Source organism: Oncorhynchus kisutch, linkage group LG28 (assembly GCF_002021735.2).
Source record: "Oncorhynchus kisutch isolate 150728-3 linkage group LG28, Okis_V2, whole genome shotgun sequence".
NCBI classification, from domain to species: Eukaryota; Metazoa; Chordata; class Actinopteri; order Salmoniformes; family Salmonidae; genus Oncorhynchus; species Oncorhynchus kisutch.
The window spans coordinates 39,502,863-39,517,891 of record NC_034201.2 but is presented as its reverse complement, the minus strand read 5'-3'; the positions used below and the strand labels follow the sequence as shown (position 1 = coordinate 39,517,891).

The window sequence follows — 15,029 nt, the reverse complement described above, 5'->3', positions numbered from 1 at the left end:
TCAAAAGAGAGATCAGGGTCCAGAGTAACGCCGAGGTCCTTCACAGTTTTATTTGAGACGACTGTACTACCATTAAGATTAATTGTCAGATTCAACAGAAGATCTCTTTGTTTCTTGGGACCTAGAACAAGCATCTCTGTTTTGTCCGAGTTTAATAGTAGAAAGTTTGCAGCCATCCACTTCCTTATGTCTGAAACACATGCTTCTAGCGAGGGCAATTTTGGGGCTTCACCATGTTTCATTGAAATGTACAGCTGTGTGTCATCCACATAGCAGTGAAAGTTAACATTATGTTTTCGAATAACATCCCCAAGAGGTAAAATATATAGTGAAAACAATAGTGGTCCTAAAACGGAACCTTGAGGAACACCGAAATTTACAGTTGATTTGTCAGAGGACAAACCATTCACAGAGACAAACTGATATCTTTCCGACAGATAAGATCTAAACCAGGCCAGAACTTGTCCGTGTAGACCAATTTGGGTTTCCAATCTCTCCAAAAGAATGTGGTGATCGATGGTATGGTATGACAAAATGCTTGTGTTTCTAGCTCCAACAGTGCAGTAATATCTAACAAGTAATATCTAACAATTTCACAACAATACACACAATTCACACCAATCTAAGTAAAGGAATGGAATTAAGAATATATAAATATATGGACGAGCAATGTCAGAGCGGCATAGACTAAGAAACAGTAGAATAGAATAGAATACAGTATATACAAATGAGATCAGTAATTTTTTTTTTTTTTTTTACCTTTATTTTTACTAGGCAAGTCAGTTAAGAACAAATTCTTATTTTCAATGACGGCCTAGGAACAGTGGGTTAACTGCCTGTTCAAGGGCAGAACGACAGATTTTGTACCTTGTCAGCTCGGGGATTTGAACTTGCAACCTTTCGGTTACTAGTCCAATGCTCTAACCACTAGGCTACACTGCCGCCCCAAATGCAAAATATGTAAACATTATTAAAGTGACTAATGTTCCATTTATTTAGTGTCCAGTGATTTCAAGTCTGTGTATATAGGCAAGCCTCTAATGTGCTAGTGATGGCTATTTAACAGTCTGATGGCCTTGAGATAGAAGCTGTTTTTCTGCCTCTCGGTTGCAGCTTTGATGCACCTGTACTGACCTCGCATTCTGGATGATAGCCGGGTGAACAGGCAGTGGCTCGGGTGGTTGTTGTTCTTCCTGTGACATCGGGTGCTGTACTACTACTACTGGTAGTACTACTACTACTACAACTACTGTGATTATTATTATTTGACCATGCTGGTCATTTATGAACATTTGAACATCTTGGCCATGTTCTGTTAATCTCCACCCGGCACAGCCAGAAGAGGACTGGCCATCCCCTCATAGCCTGGTTCCTCTCTAGGTTTCTTCCTAGGTTTTGGCCTTTCTAGGGAGTTTTTCCTAGCCACCGTGCTTCTACACCTGCATTGCTTTCTGTTTGGGGTTTTAGGCTGGGTTTCTGTACAGCACTGATATATCCACTGATGTAAGAAGGGCTATATAAATACATTTGATTTGATTTGATCTGTAGGTGTCCTGGAGGGCAGGTAGTTTGCCCCCGGTGATGGGTTGAGCAGACCGCACCCCCCTCTGGAGAGCCCTGCGGTTGCGGGCGGTGCAGTTGCCGTACCAGGCGGTGATATAGCCCGACAGGATGCTCTCAATTGTGCATCTGTAAAAGTTTATAAAGGTTTTAGGTGCCAAGCCAAATTTCTTCAGCCTCCTGAGGTTGAAAAGGCGTTGTTGTGCCTTCTTCACCACACTGTATGTTTGTCAGTGATGTGTACGCTGAGGAACTTGAAGCTTTCCACCTTCTCCACTGTGGTCCCGTCGATGTGGATATGGGGGTGGTCCCTCTGATGTTTCCTGAAGTCCACGATCATCTACTTTGTTTTGTTGAGTGAGAGCTTATTGTCCTGGCACCATACTCTGAGCCCTCACCTTCTCCCTGTAGGCTGTCTTGTTGTTGTTGGTAATCAAGCCTACTACTTTTGTGTCATCTGCAAACTTGATGATTGAGTTGGAGGCGTCCGTGGTCACGCAGTCATGGGTGAACAGGGAGTACAGAAGGGGGCAGGGCACGCACCCTTGTGGGTCCCCAGTGTTGAGGATCAGCGAAGTAGAGGTGTTGTTTCCTACTTTGGAGGGTACTATGGTATTGAATGCCGAGCTATAGTCAGTGAACAGCATTCTTACATAGGCATCCCTCTTGTCCAAATGGGATAGGGCAGTGTGCAGTGCAATGGCGATTGTATCGTCTGTGGATCTATTGGGGCAGTAAAGCAAATTGAAGTGGGTCTAGGGTATCAGGTAAGGTAGAGGTGATATGATCCTTGACTAGTCTCTCAAAGCACTTAATGATGACAGAAGTGAGTGCTACGGGGTGATAGTCATTTAGTTCAGTTACCTTAGCTTTCTTGGGTACAGGAACAATGGTGGTCATCTTGAAGAATGTGGGGACAGCGGACTTGGATAGGGAGAGATTGAATGTGTCCGTAAACACACCAGACAGCTGGTCTGCGCATGTACTGAGGACGCGGCTGGAGATGCCGTCTGGGCCGGCAGGGTTAACTGGCTTAAATGTCTTACTCACGTCGGCCATGGATAAGTAGAGCCCACAGTCATGGTAGCAGGCCGTGCCGATGGCACTGTGTTATCCGCAAAGCGGGGGAAGACGGATTTTAGCTTGTCCGGAAGCAAGACGTTGGGGTTTGCGACTTGGCTGGTTTTCCTTTTGTAGTCCATGGTTGTCTGTAGACCCTGCCACATACGTCTCATGTCTGAGCCGTGGAATTGCGTCTCTATACTGACGTTTTGCCTGTATGAATGTCTTACTGAGAGAATACCTACACTGTATGTATTCTGCCATATTCCCAGTCACCTTGCCATGGTTAAATGGGGTGGTTTGCGCTTTCAGTGTTGCACGAATGCTGTCATCTATCCACGGTTTCTGGTTAGGGTAGGTTTTAATAGTCACAGTGGGTACAACATCTCCTATACACTTCCTTATTAACTCAGTTACCATATCAGTATATTCGTCACTGTTATTCACGGAGGCTACCCGGAACATATCCCAGTCTGGGTAAAAACAATCTTGAAGCGTGGATTCCAGTTGGTCAGACCAGCATTGAATAGTCCTTAGCACGGGTACTTCCTGTTTCAATTTCTGCCTATAGGAAGGGAGGAGCAAAATGGAGATTTGCTGAATGGAGGGCGGGGGAGGGCCTTGTAGGCATCCCGGAAGTTGGACTAGCAGTGGTCGAGTGTTTTAGCAGCGCGAGTACTACAGTTGAGGTGTTGATAGAACTTTGGCAGAGTTTTCATCAAATATGCTTTGTTAAAATCCCCAGCTACAATAAATGCGGCCTCAGGATGTGTGGTTTTCAGTTTGCATGAAGTCCAGTGAAGTTCTTTGAGGGCCGTTGTGGTATCAGCTTGAGGGGGAATATACACGGCTGTGACTATAACCAAAGAGAATTCTCTTGGGAGGTAATACGGTCGCCATTTGATTGTGAGGTGTTCTAGGTCGGGTGAACAAAAGGACTTGAGTTCCTGTATGTTATCACAATCAAACCATGAGTAGTTAATCATGAAACATACATGCCCGCCCTTGTTCTTCCCGGAGAGATATTTATTCCTGTCTGTGCGATGAACTGAGAACCAAACGGGCTGTATGGACTTAGACAGTAAATCCTGAGAGAGCCATGTTTCTGTGAAACAGAGTGTGTTACAATCTTTGATGTCTCTCTGGAAGGTAATCCTCACCCTCAGCTAATGAACTTTATTATCTAGAGACTGAACATTAGCGAGTAATATACTCGGAAGTGGTGGGTGGTGTGTGCGCCTCCTGAGTCGGACTAGAAGTCCACTCCGGGTACCTCTTCTCCGGGCGATGTTTTGGATCAGCCTCAAAAGGGAGTGGGACCCTTCAGGCAGCCTTTGTCAGGCATACTGTAGGTTGTCAACCATATACTGTAGTGATAGCCTCTGGAGGCAAACGTAAAGCAATGTAAAATCAATAGAAAGTTATTCTGCAACAAGCCCAGCAGACACGCCACCTGTATGTCAGGTATGTTAATCTTGTGTCGTCTTACGTTAACAACGTCTATATGTTGATCTTTCTCCCTGTAGGATCCTACCCCCGACTCTCCCTCAGCTTCAAGCTGAAGAGGAACATTGGCTACTTCATCCTGCAGACCTACATGCCCTCTATCCTGATCACCATCCTTTCCTGGGTCTCCTTCTGGATCAACTATGACGCTTCCGCTGCCAGAGTGGCTTTGGGTAGGGACTTGTGTGTCATGGATTTGTCATGTGACCAGTGACTAAGCTATGAGAACCTTAGCCAAAGCAAAAGTTTGAGGGATGGTTTCCTTAGCGGGAATCCATAGTGTAACACTATGTCATAAAAATACAGGATGTTTTGCTGTCTATAAAAAAAAAATCTATATGGATTTTGAATCTAGTCTATAATAGTCTCACCTTACATTGCCAAACGATATTCGCTTGAATTCAGGAAGGAGAAAAAATATTTGTTTGTTTTATGTTGGAGTTTCACTTTGGAGAAAATGGAGAAAAAGGCATGATGTAGCAGCATTGCAGAACACAACAACCGAGACGCTTCCTAAAGGAGAGTGATGGATGACTGAAGTGATTTGATCTCAAGGCCTCTGCGTTTTTTTGTTCTCCTTTTTTTGGAAGTCAACATTTTCTCGCTGTCATCCTTCATTACGTAAGTCTAGACCATGATGCGTGGGATGTAGGAAGATCCCCTCTCTCTCACCCCTCCCTCTGGCTTGCACCCTCGACAAGAGCAGTACTCTCCCTGATTGGAGACGGGCCTGCATTTATTTATCCAAGAGGGAAGCATGTGCGGGATTTAATGAAAACCAGAAGTAATGCTTAATCATGGAGTCGGCTGGACAGGGAGTTACAGGGTCAACCCAGATCAGACCTCTGTTTATGAATCGTTTGACCCTGTCCTGCTTTCAGGCATTATAGACACTAACTCTACAACAAATACAGCTGTGGGAGGTGCATTGCAATTGTGTATGGATGCAATGCTTAATTTATATCAGAATCAGAGGTGGACAATGAAGAATGTCATTTACAGAATGCATGCAGAGTCAATGCCAAAAAAAACAAGAATAATCTGTGTCATATTAAAAGAGTTGAAACAAGACATTAGTAAGCTTCGACATAAAAGTAGAAAACACCAAAGTCCCTTTTAACAGTGAGTTGACCTCCAATTTGACTGTCACAACTCATTGAACAGAAACGGTAATGAAAGCCAGCAGGGGCTTTCTTGTCAATCACAGCAGCCTACTCAGATCTGAGGTCAAGGTTGAATTTCTCTCTCTGTGGGAGTCCTCTGCTAATGAGGTGGATTGTTGGTCTCCTGTGATGATCTGTGATGGTGATGATGGGCAGGTTATTTTCCCAGGAATCACCACTGTGCTGACCATGACCACCATCAACACTCACCTGCGGGAGACCCTTCCCAAGATCCCCTACGTCAAGGCCATTGACATGTATCTTATGGGTTGCTTCGTATTCGTCTTCCTGGCCCTGCTAGAGTACGCCTTGGTCAACTACATCTTCTTCGGCAGAGGACCCCAGCGCCAGAAGAGAGCGGCTGAGAAAGAAGCTGTTGCCAACAATGAGAAAATGAGAATGGATCCAAACAAGGTACAGTGGACACCATGCACCTACACAGCATTTTCCTGTACAGAATACCCAGTATTTTAAAGAGTAGCCCACTGGATAGATGGTACAAGTGAGGTCAGGCCTCTCCATCCCTATTCTTGAAGAGCTACCGTCATGTAGGTTTTTGTTCCAACCCTTATCTAGCACACCTGATTCATTAATTAGTTGTTTTATAAGCTGAATCAGGTTAGTTACAACTGTAGTTTGAAAACCTACAGGATGGTAGCTCTCCAGGAACAGGGTTGGAGTGAAAACCCACAGGAGGGTAGCTCTCCAGGAACAGGGTTGGAGAGCCCTGCTCTAGGTAGTGAATCATCTTTGTGCGCTTTTAGAAAAAATTACTACATACTTGATAGAAATATGACTTATCATAAATATTCACAAACGGTATAATAATTACACGTGTAGTCTTTCCTGTATCGTGAATCACTGTACTAGTTGTTCCTGTCCAGTCTGTTTTCTTAACTTCACTATTTCACTGTGAACACACACACACATTCATTTTAACGCCAACATTTTCAGATGAAAGTAGTGCCATGACTTGACTCTTCAGCTTATATGAATTTGATGTTTTCTCTTTTTCGTCTTCACTTTATGAAAGTGAATTTAATTATTGAAAGGACTGATTGTGAAGACAAGCAAGGTAATCATGATGGGGAATAGTTTCACCACTTCAAATGGGGGGTTGGATTAATGCTACTCTGCCTTACCGTCAGGGAGAACAAGCCTTCATGAGCCTACATCAGTCCTGTGAGAAATCCAAATAAGGCGCTTTGCCATCTGAAACACAGGCAGACAGAGCACATCTGTCACTGTGTTCTTTTGTCCAAATGAAATGGAATGAAAGGCCAGGAAGCCTTTAGAACCCATGGGAGAGCCTAGAGAGATGTGAAGTGAAGAATAATGTGATGTGTATTCTTCCTATTACATTGACCTGTTTTGTAATGTACCGAAATGGGATGGAGAATTTCAAAAGCTTTTCTCTAATCTACATGGTAACTGGGTCAACTCAATGAACACACGGTGTATCAGGGTCTGTTTTCAGGTTGACTCATACAACAGAAAACTTGCTTTGGATAGAGATTTGGATGTTGTGGATTTCATTTAAATAAAGAGATGAATAGTAGTTTATTGTTGTATTCAACTGTGAGTAAAAGACACACTCAGAGTTTTAAAAAAGAGAGTTACAGCAACTGCCTCTCTGACCATGGTTACCTAAAACATAATTGTCTATTTTGTGTTGCCTCTCCCGGCAGCTGACTCAAGTGAGCATAATTATTTTTTATGCTTGCAGTGGTTGGTGGGAAATGTAGTTCAGAGAGACGATACTCTGTATGCCAGAATGAAACAGAGGGATATTGACGCTCATGACTCGATGTGGGAACCAATCTTTGTGGACGATGCAGCGATAGGACTAGGCGAGGAAAAGAATAAGGTACTGGATTAACAACTGAGAGTGACATCTTACAGTACAACGCAATACATATTTACAACCCAACTAGAGTCCGTTTTATAGTTTGACGTATTAAATTGTACCTAGAGTTTCCATCACCATCATCATTATCATCATCATCGTCCTCCCCTTATCCCTGAACTCCACTTTTAGACTGGTTTGCTACTTCTAAACAAATGTAAATGTTATGTACGTATCTGCAGTACTCTATATGGTAACATCTAGCAAATAACAGCGAGGGATAGCTTCCCGTTTTGTGAATACATTATACATTTCAGTAGCTATGTTTCCATCCAATTGGTGACAGATTTTCATGCGATTATTCTCACATCTGCATAAAAACAACATTTTTCCACCAGAGATGTATTTGCATTAAATGTACTTGTTTACAGATAAAAGGCTGTGCGTGATGTATTCCACCTAAAAATACATTTTGCGGTTTAATTCCCATGTACCAAATAGAAGATACAAGTTAAATGGGTTTCTATCGGTTTTTCAACTGTACTGATGGTTTTCTCACTAACAAATTTGTGTTATATTATTATTTATTTTGGCCCACTCCTCCATACAGACCTTCTCCAGATCCTTCAGTTTTCGGGGCTCTCGCTGGGCAATACGGACTTTTAGCTCCCTCCAAAGATTTTCTATTGGGTTCAGGTCTGGAGACTGGCTAGGCCACTCCAGGACCTTCAGATGCTTCTTACGGAGCCACTCCTTAGTTGCCCTGGCTGTGTGTTTCGGGTCCTTGTCATGCTGGAAGACCCAGCCACGACCCATCTTCAATGCTCTTACTGAGGGAAGGAGGTTGTTGGCCAAGATCTCGCGATACATGGCCCCATTCATCCTCCCCTCAATACGGTGCAGTCGTCCTGTCCCCTTTGCAGAAAAGCATCCCCAAAGAATGATGCTTCCACCTCCATGCTTCATGGTTGGGATGGTGATCTTGGGGTTGTACTCATCCTTGTTCTTCCTCCAAACACGGCGAGTGGAGTTTAGACCAAAAAGCTCTATTTTTGTCTCATCAGACCACATGACCTTCTCCCATTCCTCCTCTGGATCATCCAGATGGTCATTGGCAAACTACAGACGGGCCTGGACTTGTGCTGGCGTAGTGTGTTACTAATGGTTTTCTTTGAGACTGTGGTCCCAGCTCTCTTCATGTCATTGACCAGGTCCTGCCGTATAGTCCTGCCGTATAGTCCTGGGCTGATCCCTCACCTTCCTCATGATCATTGATGCTCACGAGGTGAGATCTTGCATGGATCTTGCTCCGTCATCTTGAACTTCTTCCATTTTCAAAAAATTGCGCCTACAGTTGTTGCCTTCTCACCAAGCTGCTTGCCTATTGTCCTGTAGCCCATCCCAGCCTTGTGCAGGTCTACAATTTTATCCCTGATGTCCTTACACAGCTCTCTGGTCTTGGCCATTGTGGAGAGGATGGAGTCTGTTTGATTGAGTGTGTGGACAGGTGTCTTTTATACAGGTAACGAGTTCAACAGGTGCAGTTAATACAGGTAGTGAGTGGAGAACAGGAGGGCTTCTTAAAGAAAAACTAACAGGTCTGTGAGAGCCGGGATTCTTACTGGTTGGTAGGTGATCAAATACTTATGTCATGCAATAAAATGCTAATTAATTATGTAAAAATCACACAATGTTTTTTTCTGATTTTTTACCTAGCCTGTGAAGTTCATCACCTTGCACTTTTACCTAGCCTGTGAAGTTCATCCCAACTTATTTAATCTGTAGCATAATAAACTGCTTTCCCCGTGGGTTTTCTTCCATATGATGGTTATTTGATCAATATTTGTGCATAAAAACATTTCCACTGACATTTCTCACATAATACATTTTACAGAAACAAAAAGATCCCACCTTACCTAGCATATTTTGTTTTGTCGACATTTGTACGTGTAAATGTTCTCTTTCCATCAGGCCTTTCATGACATTTTTTATCTTACGTACTTTACTCGCATAAAAACATTGGATGGAAACCTGGTTAGTGTGTTATTAATTGCTGGAATATTATGATATGGATGATTAGGTTGTAATACAGATGTAGAATCTTAGTTTGATCACCCTGTTGCAGGAGAATTTTCCAGGAAATGTAAAACTTGTGTGTTTGAGGTTTAAAAAGGCTCCTGAAATTGTTATTTTCACTTTGAAATTTCACGTTATTTTCCATTTGAAAAATGTATCAACCCCTACAAACAGGAACGTAAATTATAATTCACATAATAATTCACATTTCCTGTTGCTGCAGGATTATTTTTCTACTGTAGCAAACTGGCACAAATTAAGATCCTACATCTGTACGGTCATATTGTTGGTTCTGTGTTCACACTGAGAATGATTAAAAAGTCACCTTACCCTCTCTATCCTCCCCTCTCTACCATACATTATCGTTTAGACCAACACTGGTGTTGTTATCATCTGTTATCGCCATCTTTGTTTACACTTTGTGTTATATCAATTTTTTTAGTCATCCAATTCTAGATTTAACAATTGTGCCTGCTATTTTGTTCATTCAACTCAACATTGTCAGTGAGTATAACTCACTGCAAATCAGTAAGTATAGTATGCCTTTTACATTCTAGGGTCCCACAGCTCCCTTTTACCCACATAAACATGGGTTTATCTGTTTTTTCAAGTTTTGTTTGCATGCCATCCCACATTATGAAAATATTTCTGTTAAAAGACAATTAGTACTTGAATTATAAACTGTGTTAACACTACAATATAAATATGATATGTTGTTTTCCCCGTCAGTTTCCTTCCATATGATGGTTATTGTATCAATATTTTTGCAAAGTCACTGAATTCCTTTCTAGGGTATAAACTTAAGACGTATTCCATTGATATTCATTTGTCATTTTAAGATGTATGGGGTAATGGTTAGGACAGGGTGAGTAAAGCAAAATGAGTTGTTTTCTAGAACAAATACAGTAAGTCATCCCAGATTTAACATGAATTGAGTTCAGGGGCTCTTACAAAAAGACAACTTTGGCGGATACTAAGTATTTTTTTAACCGCCCGCTTTGGGATAGATGTGTCAATGAGTAGTACATACATGTATAATCTATGAGCAGAATTACTGTCTTACCTCAATTAGCCACGAAATCCCTAGTTTGAAAACAACTGTTTTTTTGTACCATTTTCCCCCATTTTTTTTAAACCTTTATTTAACTAGGCAAGTCAGTTAAGAACTAATTCTTATTTTCAATGACAGCCTAGGAACAGTGGGTTAACTGCCTGTTCAGGGGCAGAACGACAGATTTGTACCTTGTCAGCTCGGGGGTTTGAACTTGCAACCTTCCGGTTACTAGTCCAACGCTCTAACCACTAGGCTACCCTGCCGCCCCATAACGGCCAGCCCCCTAGCAATTCGAGTTCAACCAATGAGCTTCATCTCCTTGCCATATGAGTGAAAGCTAGTAAAAGGCACATGATAGAGAGAGAGAGAGAGAGCTATGACATTGTGCACCTTTCAGAACTACTGGCTAAAAAAGTATACAAAAGTACAGAATAATCTCTTTAAGAGTGATGTCTTGGTATGGATAGTGGAGACATTAAGCGTTAAGTTGTCCATCCATTACATGTAGCATAACTAATAATGCATATAACTTCTCACCTTGTAGATGGACCCGCATGAAAATATTCTACTGGGCACTATAGAAATTAAGAATGAGATGGGAGCATCGGAGCTGACCCTTGGTCTCAGTGACCCCAGGAGCACCATGTTGACTTATGACAGCTCCACCCTGCAGTACCGCAAAGCAGGGCTGCAGGCCAGGCACAACTTTGGACGCAACACCCTGGAGCGCCACATGCCTCAGAAGAAGAACCGGCTACGGAGGCATGCTTCACAGCTGAAGATCAACATTCCCGATTTGACTGATGTAAACTCTATCGACAAGTGGTCGAGAATGATCTTCCCCACTGTCTTTTCTTTGTTCAACATAATCTATTGGCTCTACTACGTCAACTAAATGGACTTCAGCAAGGGCAGAACTAAACAAACAACAAAGCTAGTTTTTCTCTGAATAATTATCATTTTGCTGTTTGTTCTTGCAACACAAGACTGAATTACTAAAACAAAATCAGGACTGACTCCATTTTACCTTGGAACACCTTAATTGCTGGCTAACACATGAAAACCTTAGAGGAGAGCGAGAGAAATTCAGAACATATACTGTATGGTGCCTGTACCAGAGTTTTTGTTTATAATTTTACAAGTACAATATTTAGTGAATTTAGTATTTTATCATTTTTAAACGTTTGTTTGCATATATTTGTATGTTTTTACATTTTAAAATCTTTATATATATCTATCTAATTTGTTGCCAAAACATAGTTAGAAATATTAATGATATATTGATTTTTAAATATCTCAGACCACAAAGACACTCCTTAAAACAGTTACAAGCATGTTCAGGTCAATCTTTTCTAAGACTCATTACTTCAAAGATGTAATGTTATTTATCCTAGAATTTATTTTGTCTTTATATTGTGAAGTTTCACGTTTTCATAGTATTAATATATTAAGTCATAGTTAAAGGGTTTTACGATTAACCAACCTTTTCTACCTTGATATAGTTGATAAATCATATTATTTATTTTGAAGCATTATTTCAATTCTATGAAAGTGTTTGATAGTGTAGTAGATACTATTTTAGACGACAGAAACAAACATCATTCCTAACCTTGACAGAAGAAACTAGAAAGTAAAGTTTATCGGCCGTTGACATTGAATGCTGTAGCATAGCTAACAGATAAATGCTTCACAAAGCCTTTGATTCATGATTTGATATTGTTTTCTTAAAGTATTCATTCAGAAAAGGTACAGAATATTAACTTGAAATGTAGAAGTTGAATATATTGCAAAAAAATTAGAAGAAACTGAGAAAGAAATGGAGAAAGAGAATGTTGCATTAGTCTTCAAAGCAGTTTAAGAGTCAGTGATACAGTGATAGATCATGTAGAAGATCAATTGAAGAAAAATACACAAACGTGTCTCTGAAAAATTGTCCTTTGTCCATTTCGGTCCTTTGTTCACATATCCGGAAGATTACAGGATAATATGATGTATTTGCTCATAATTGTTCTTCACATGGATATACAGAAACAAACATTGGCTCTAGTTTGTTAAGAAACATCAGATGGCATCTTGTAATTCATATTCCTAATGAATTGAGCCAGCAGTTAAGGATTCTATGATAGGCATTTCATGATGCATCAAAAGACAATCTTTCCTATCACCATGATGTGTAAATATCTCTTGTATATGATTATTTAAAAAGTAATGATATCTATCACAGTTCCAGCGAGGATCCATCCAGAATTTGTCCATGATATAATTATCTTCAGGAGGTTGGAAGGTTTTGAAAACAAAGGTTTTGAGCAACTCCACCTTCCTAAATTATACACTGTCATTACTGCCATTTCTTTATCAAATATCCAGGTGTTGACAGTAACTATACAAAACAAAGAATATGATAGAGAGAAAAGGCTGCTCTGCAAGCTGGCAAGAGAAACCACAATGCACGAAAGCACAATGCGGCTCCAAATCTCAATTGAAAATGGACTGTCGTCTTAAGATAATATGTTTATTTCTGATAATCAGTTCATTAAGTTTCTCTACTTTCCTTACAAATTATTACTATAAGTATACTGTAATAATACTTCTTTCTTGCCAAATGATTACTATAAGTATACTGTAATAATACTCATTTCCTGTCAATGCATTCCATTACTCTACTTTCCTGCCAAATGAGTACTATAAGTATACTGTAATAATACTAATTTCCTGTCAATGCATTCCATTACTCTACTTTCCTGCCAAATGATTACTATAAGTACACTGTAATAATACTCATTTCCTGCCAAATGATTACTATAAGTATACTGTAATAATACTAATTTCCTGCCAAATGATTACTATAAGTACACTGTAATAATACTCATTTCCTGTTAATGCATTCCATTACTCTACTTTCCTGCCAAATGATTACTATAAGTACACTGTAATAATACTCATTTCCTGTTAATGCATTCCATTACTTTACTTCCCTGCCAAATGATTACTATAAGTATACTGTAGTAATACTAATTTCCTGCCAAATGATTACTATAAGTATACTGTAATAATACTAATTTCCTGTCAATGCATTCCATTACTCTACTTTCCTGCCAAATGAGTACTATAAGTATACTGTAATAATACTCCTTTCCTGTCTGGTTGTTTACCTTATTAGTAATACTCCATGAAGGATCACCTTATGGCAACACTGCCAATAGTAGAGTCAGCATTCAATGGAAATTAAGAAACGTCATAAACATTTTGGAAACCGAAACACACAGTAGTACATCGTACAACTGTTGCGTGTACCATGTTTGATCACTGACTTCGTAAAACAACATTTTGCATACAAACAGATCCAAAAGCCATAGTGTCTGTATAGTAGGTGGTGCAACACTTCTTGGTGCTCTTGAGACTGCTCCCTCAAAACAGAGATATAGTTTGAAGAGAGAGACTAGAACATTACAATTTATCTCCTATGTTTCTTGAAAATGTATGGAAACACACACAGCGATAACTGCACAAATATTATAAATGATTTATTTGTGATATCTGATCATTTTAGTGTTTGGTGACTCCCTTAGATGATCGGTAACAATTAAATATAGAAAACAACCCCATGAACATATGAATTATCATTACATGCAGATATTGTGACATCACCTCAAGTGCAATTGCATGTTTTCAACATACGTGGTATTCACCCCAAAACAATTCGCATTGCATGTTTTCAACATACGTGGTATTCACCCCAAAACAATTCGTATTGCATGTTTTCAACATACGTGGTATTCACCCCAAAACAATTCGCATTGCATGTTTTCAACATACGTGGTATTCACCCCAAAACAATTCGCATTGCATGTTTTCAACATACGTGGTATTCACCCCAAAACAATTCGCATTGCATGTTTTCAACATATGTGGTATTCACCCCAAAACAATTCGCATTGCATGTTTTCAACATACGTGGTATTCACCCTAAAACAATTCGCATTGCATGTTTTCAACATACGTGGTATTCACCCCAAAACAATTCGTATTGCATGTTTTCAACATACGTGGTATTCACCCCAAAACAATTCGCATTGCATGTTTTCAACATACGTGGTATTCACCCCAAAACAATTCGCATTGCATGTTTTCAACATACGTGGTATTCACCCCAAAACAATTCGCATTGCATGTTTTCAACATACGTGGTATTCACCCCAAAACAATTCGTATTGCATGTTTTCAACATACGTGGTATTCACCCCAAAACAATTCGTATTGCATGTTTTCAACATACGTGGTATTCACCCCAAAACAATTCGCATTGCATGTTTTCAACATACGTGGTATTCACCCCAAAACAATTCGTATTGCAAATTTTCAACATACGTGGTATTCACCCCAAAACAATTCGCATTGCATGTTTTCAACATACGTGGTATTCACCCCAAAACAATTCGCATTGCATGTTTTCAACATACGTGGTATTCACCCCAAAACAATTCGCATTGCATTTTTTCTTCTCGCTTCTTTACATCTGCATGTTCTTTTCTCAATAATATCAATGGACAAAAGTCCAGTTCCTTCTCTTTTTTGGGGCATTTGATTAAGTCTTCTGACGCTTACTTTTACACAATCCAAACAAATGTAGCCATCGCACTCTTGTTGTGACGTGATGAACATCATTTAAATGTACAGTAGAAGGATGAACAAGTAATGGTTGAATGTAAAGGGTTTGTTTAGGATTTTTTGTGTGTGTGTGTTTCCAGCCATGAGACTACGG

General features: G+C 40.2%; 1 protein-coding gene across 1 annotated transcript in view; it reads left to right on the top strand.

The window, feature by feature from the left end:
• Positions 1-14,754, top strand: part of LOC109872855 (gamma-aminobutyric acid receptor subunit beta-2) — a 105,943-nt gene extending 91,189 nt beyond the window's left edge. Inside the window, exons 7-10 of the mRNA XM_020464221.2 lie at positions 4,149-4,301; positions 5,461-5,705; positions 7,018-7,158; positions 10,812-14,754. Of these exons, the coding sequence (XP_020319810.2) occupies positions 4,149-4,301; positions 5,461-5,705; positions 7,018-7,158; positions 10,812-11,162 (890 nt within the window). The 3' untranslated portion in view covers positions 11,163-14,754. The remainder of the gene's footprint in view (positions 1-4,148; positions 4,302-5,460; positions 5,706-7,017; positions 7,159-10,811) is intronic.
• Positions 14,755-15,029: the final 275 nt, after the last annotated feature.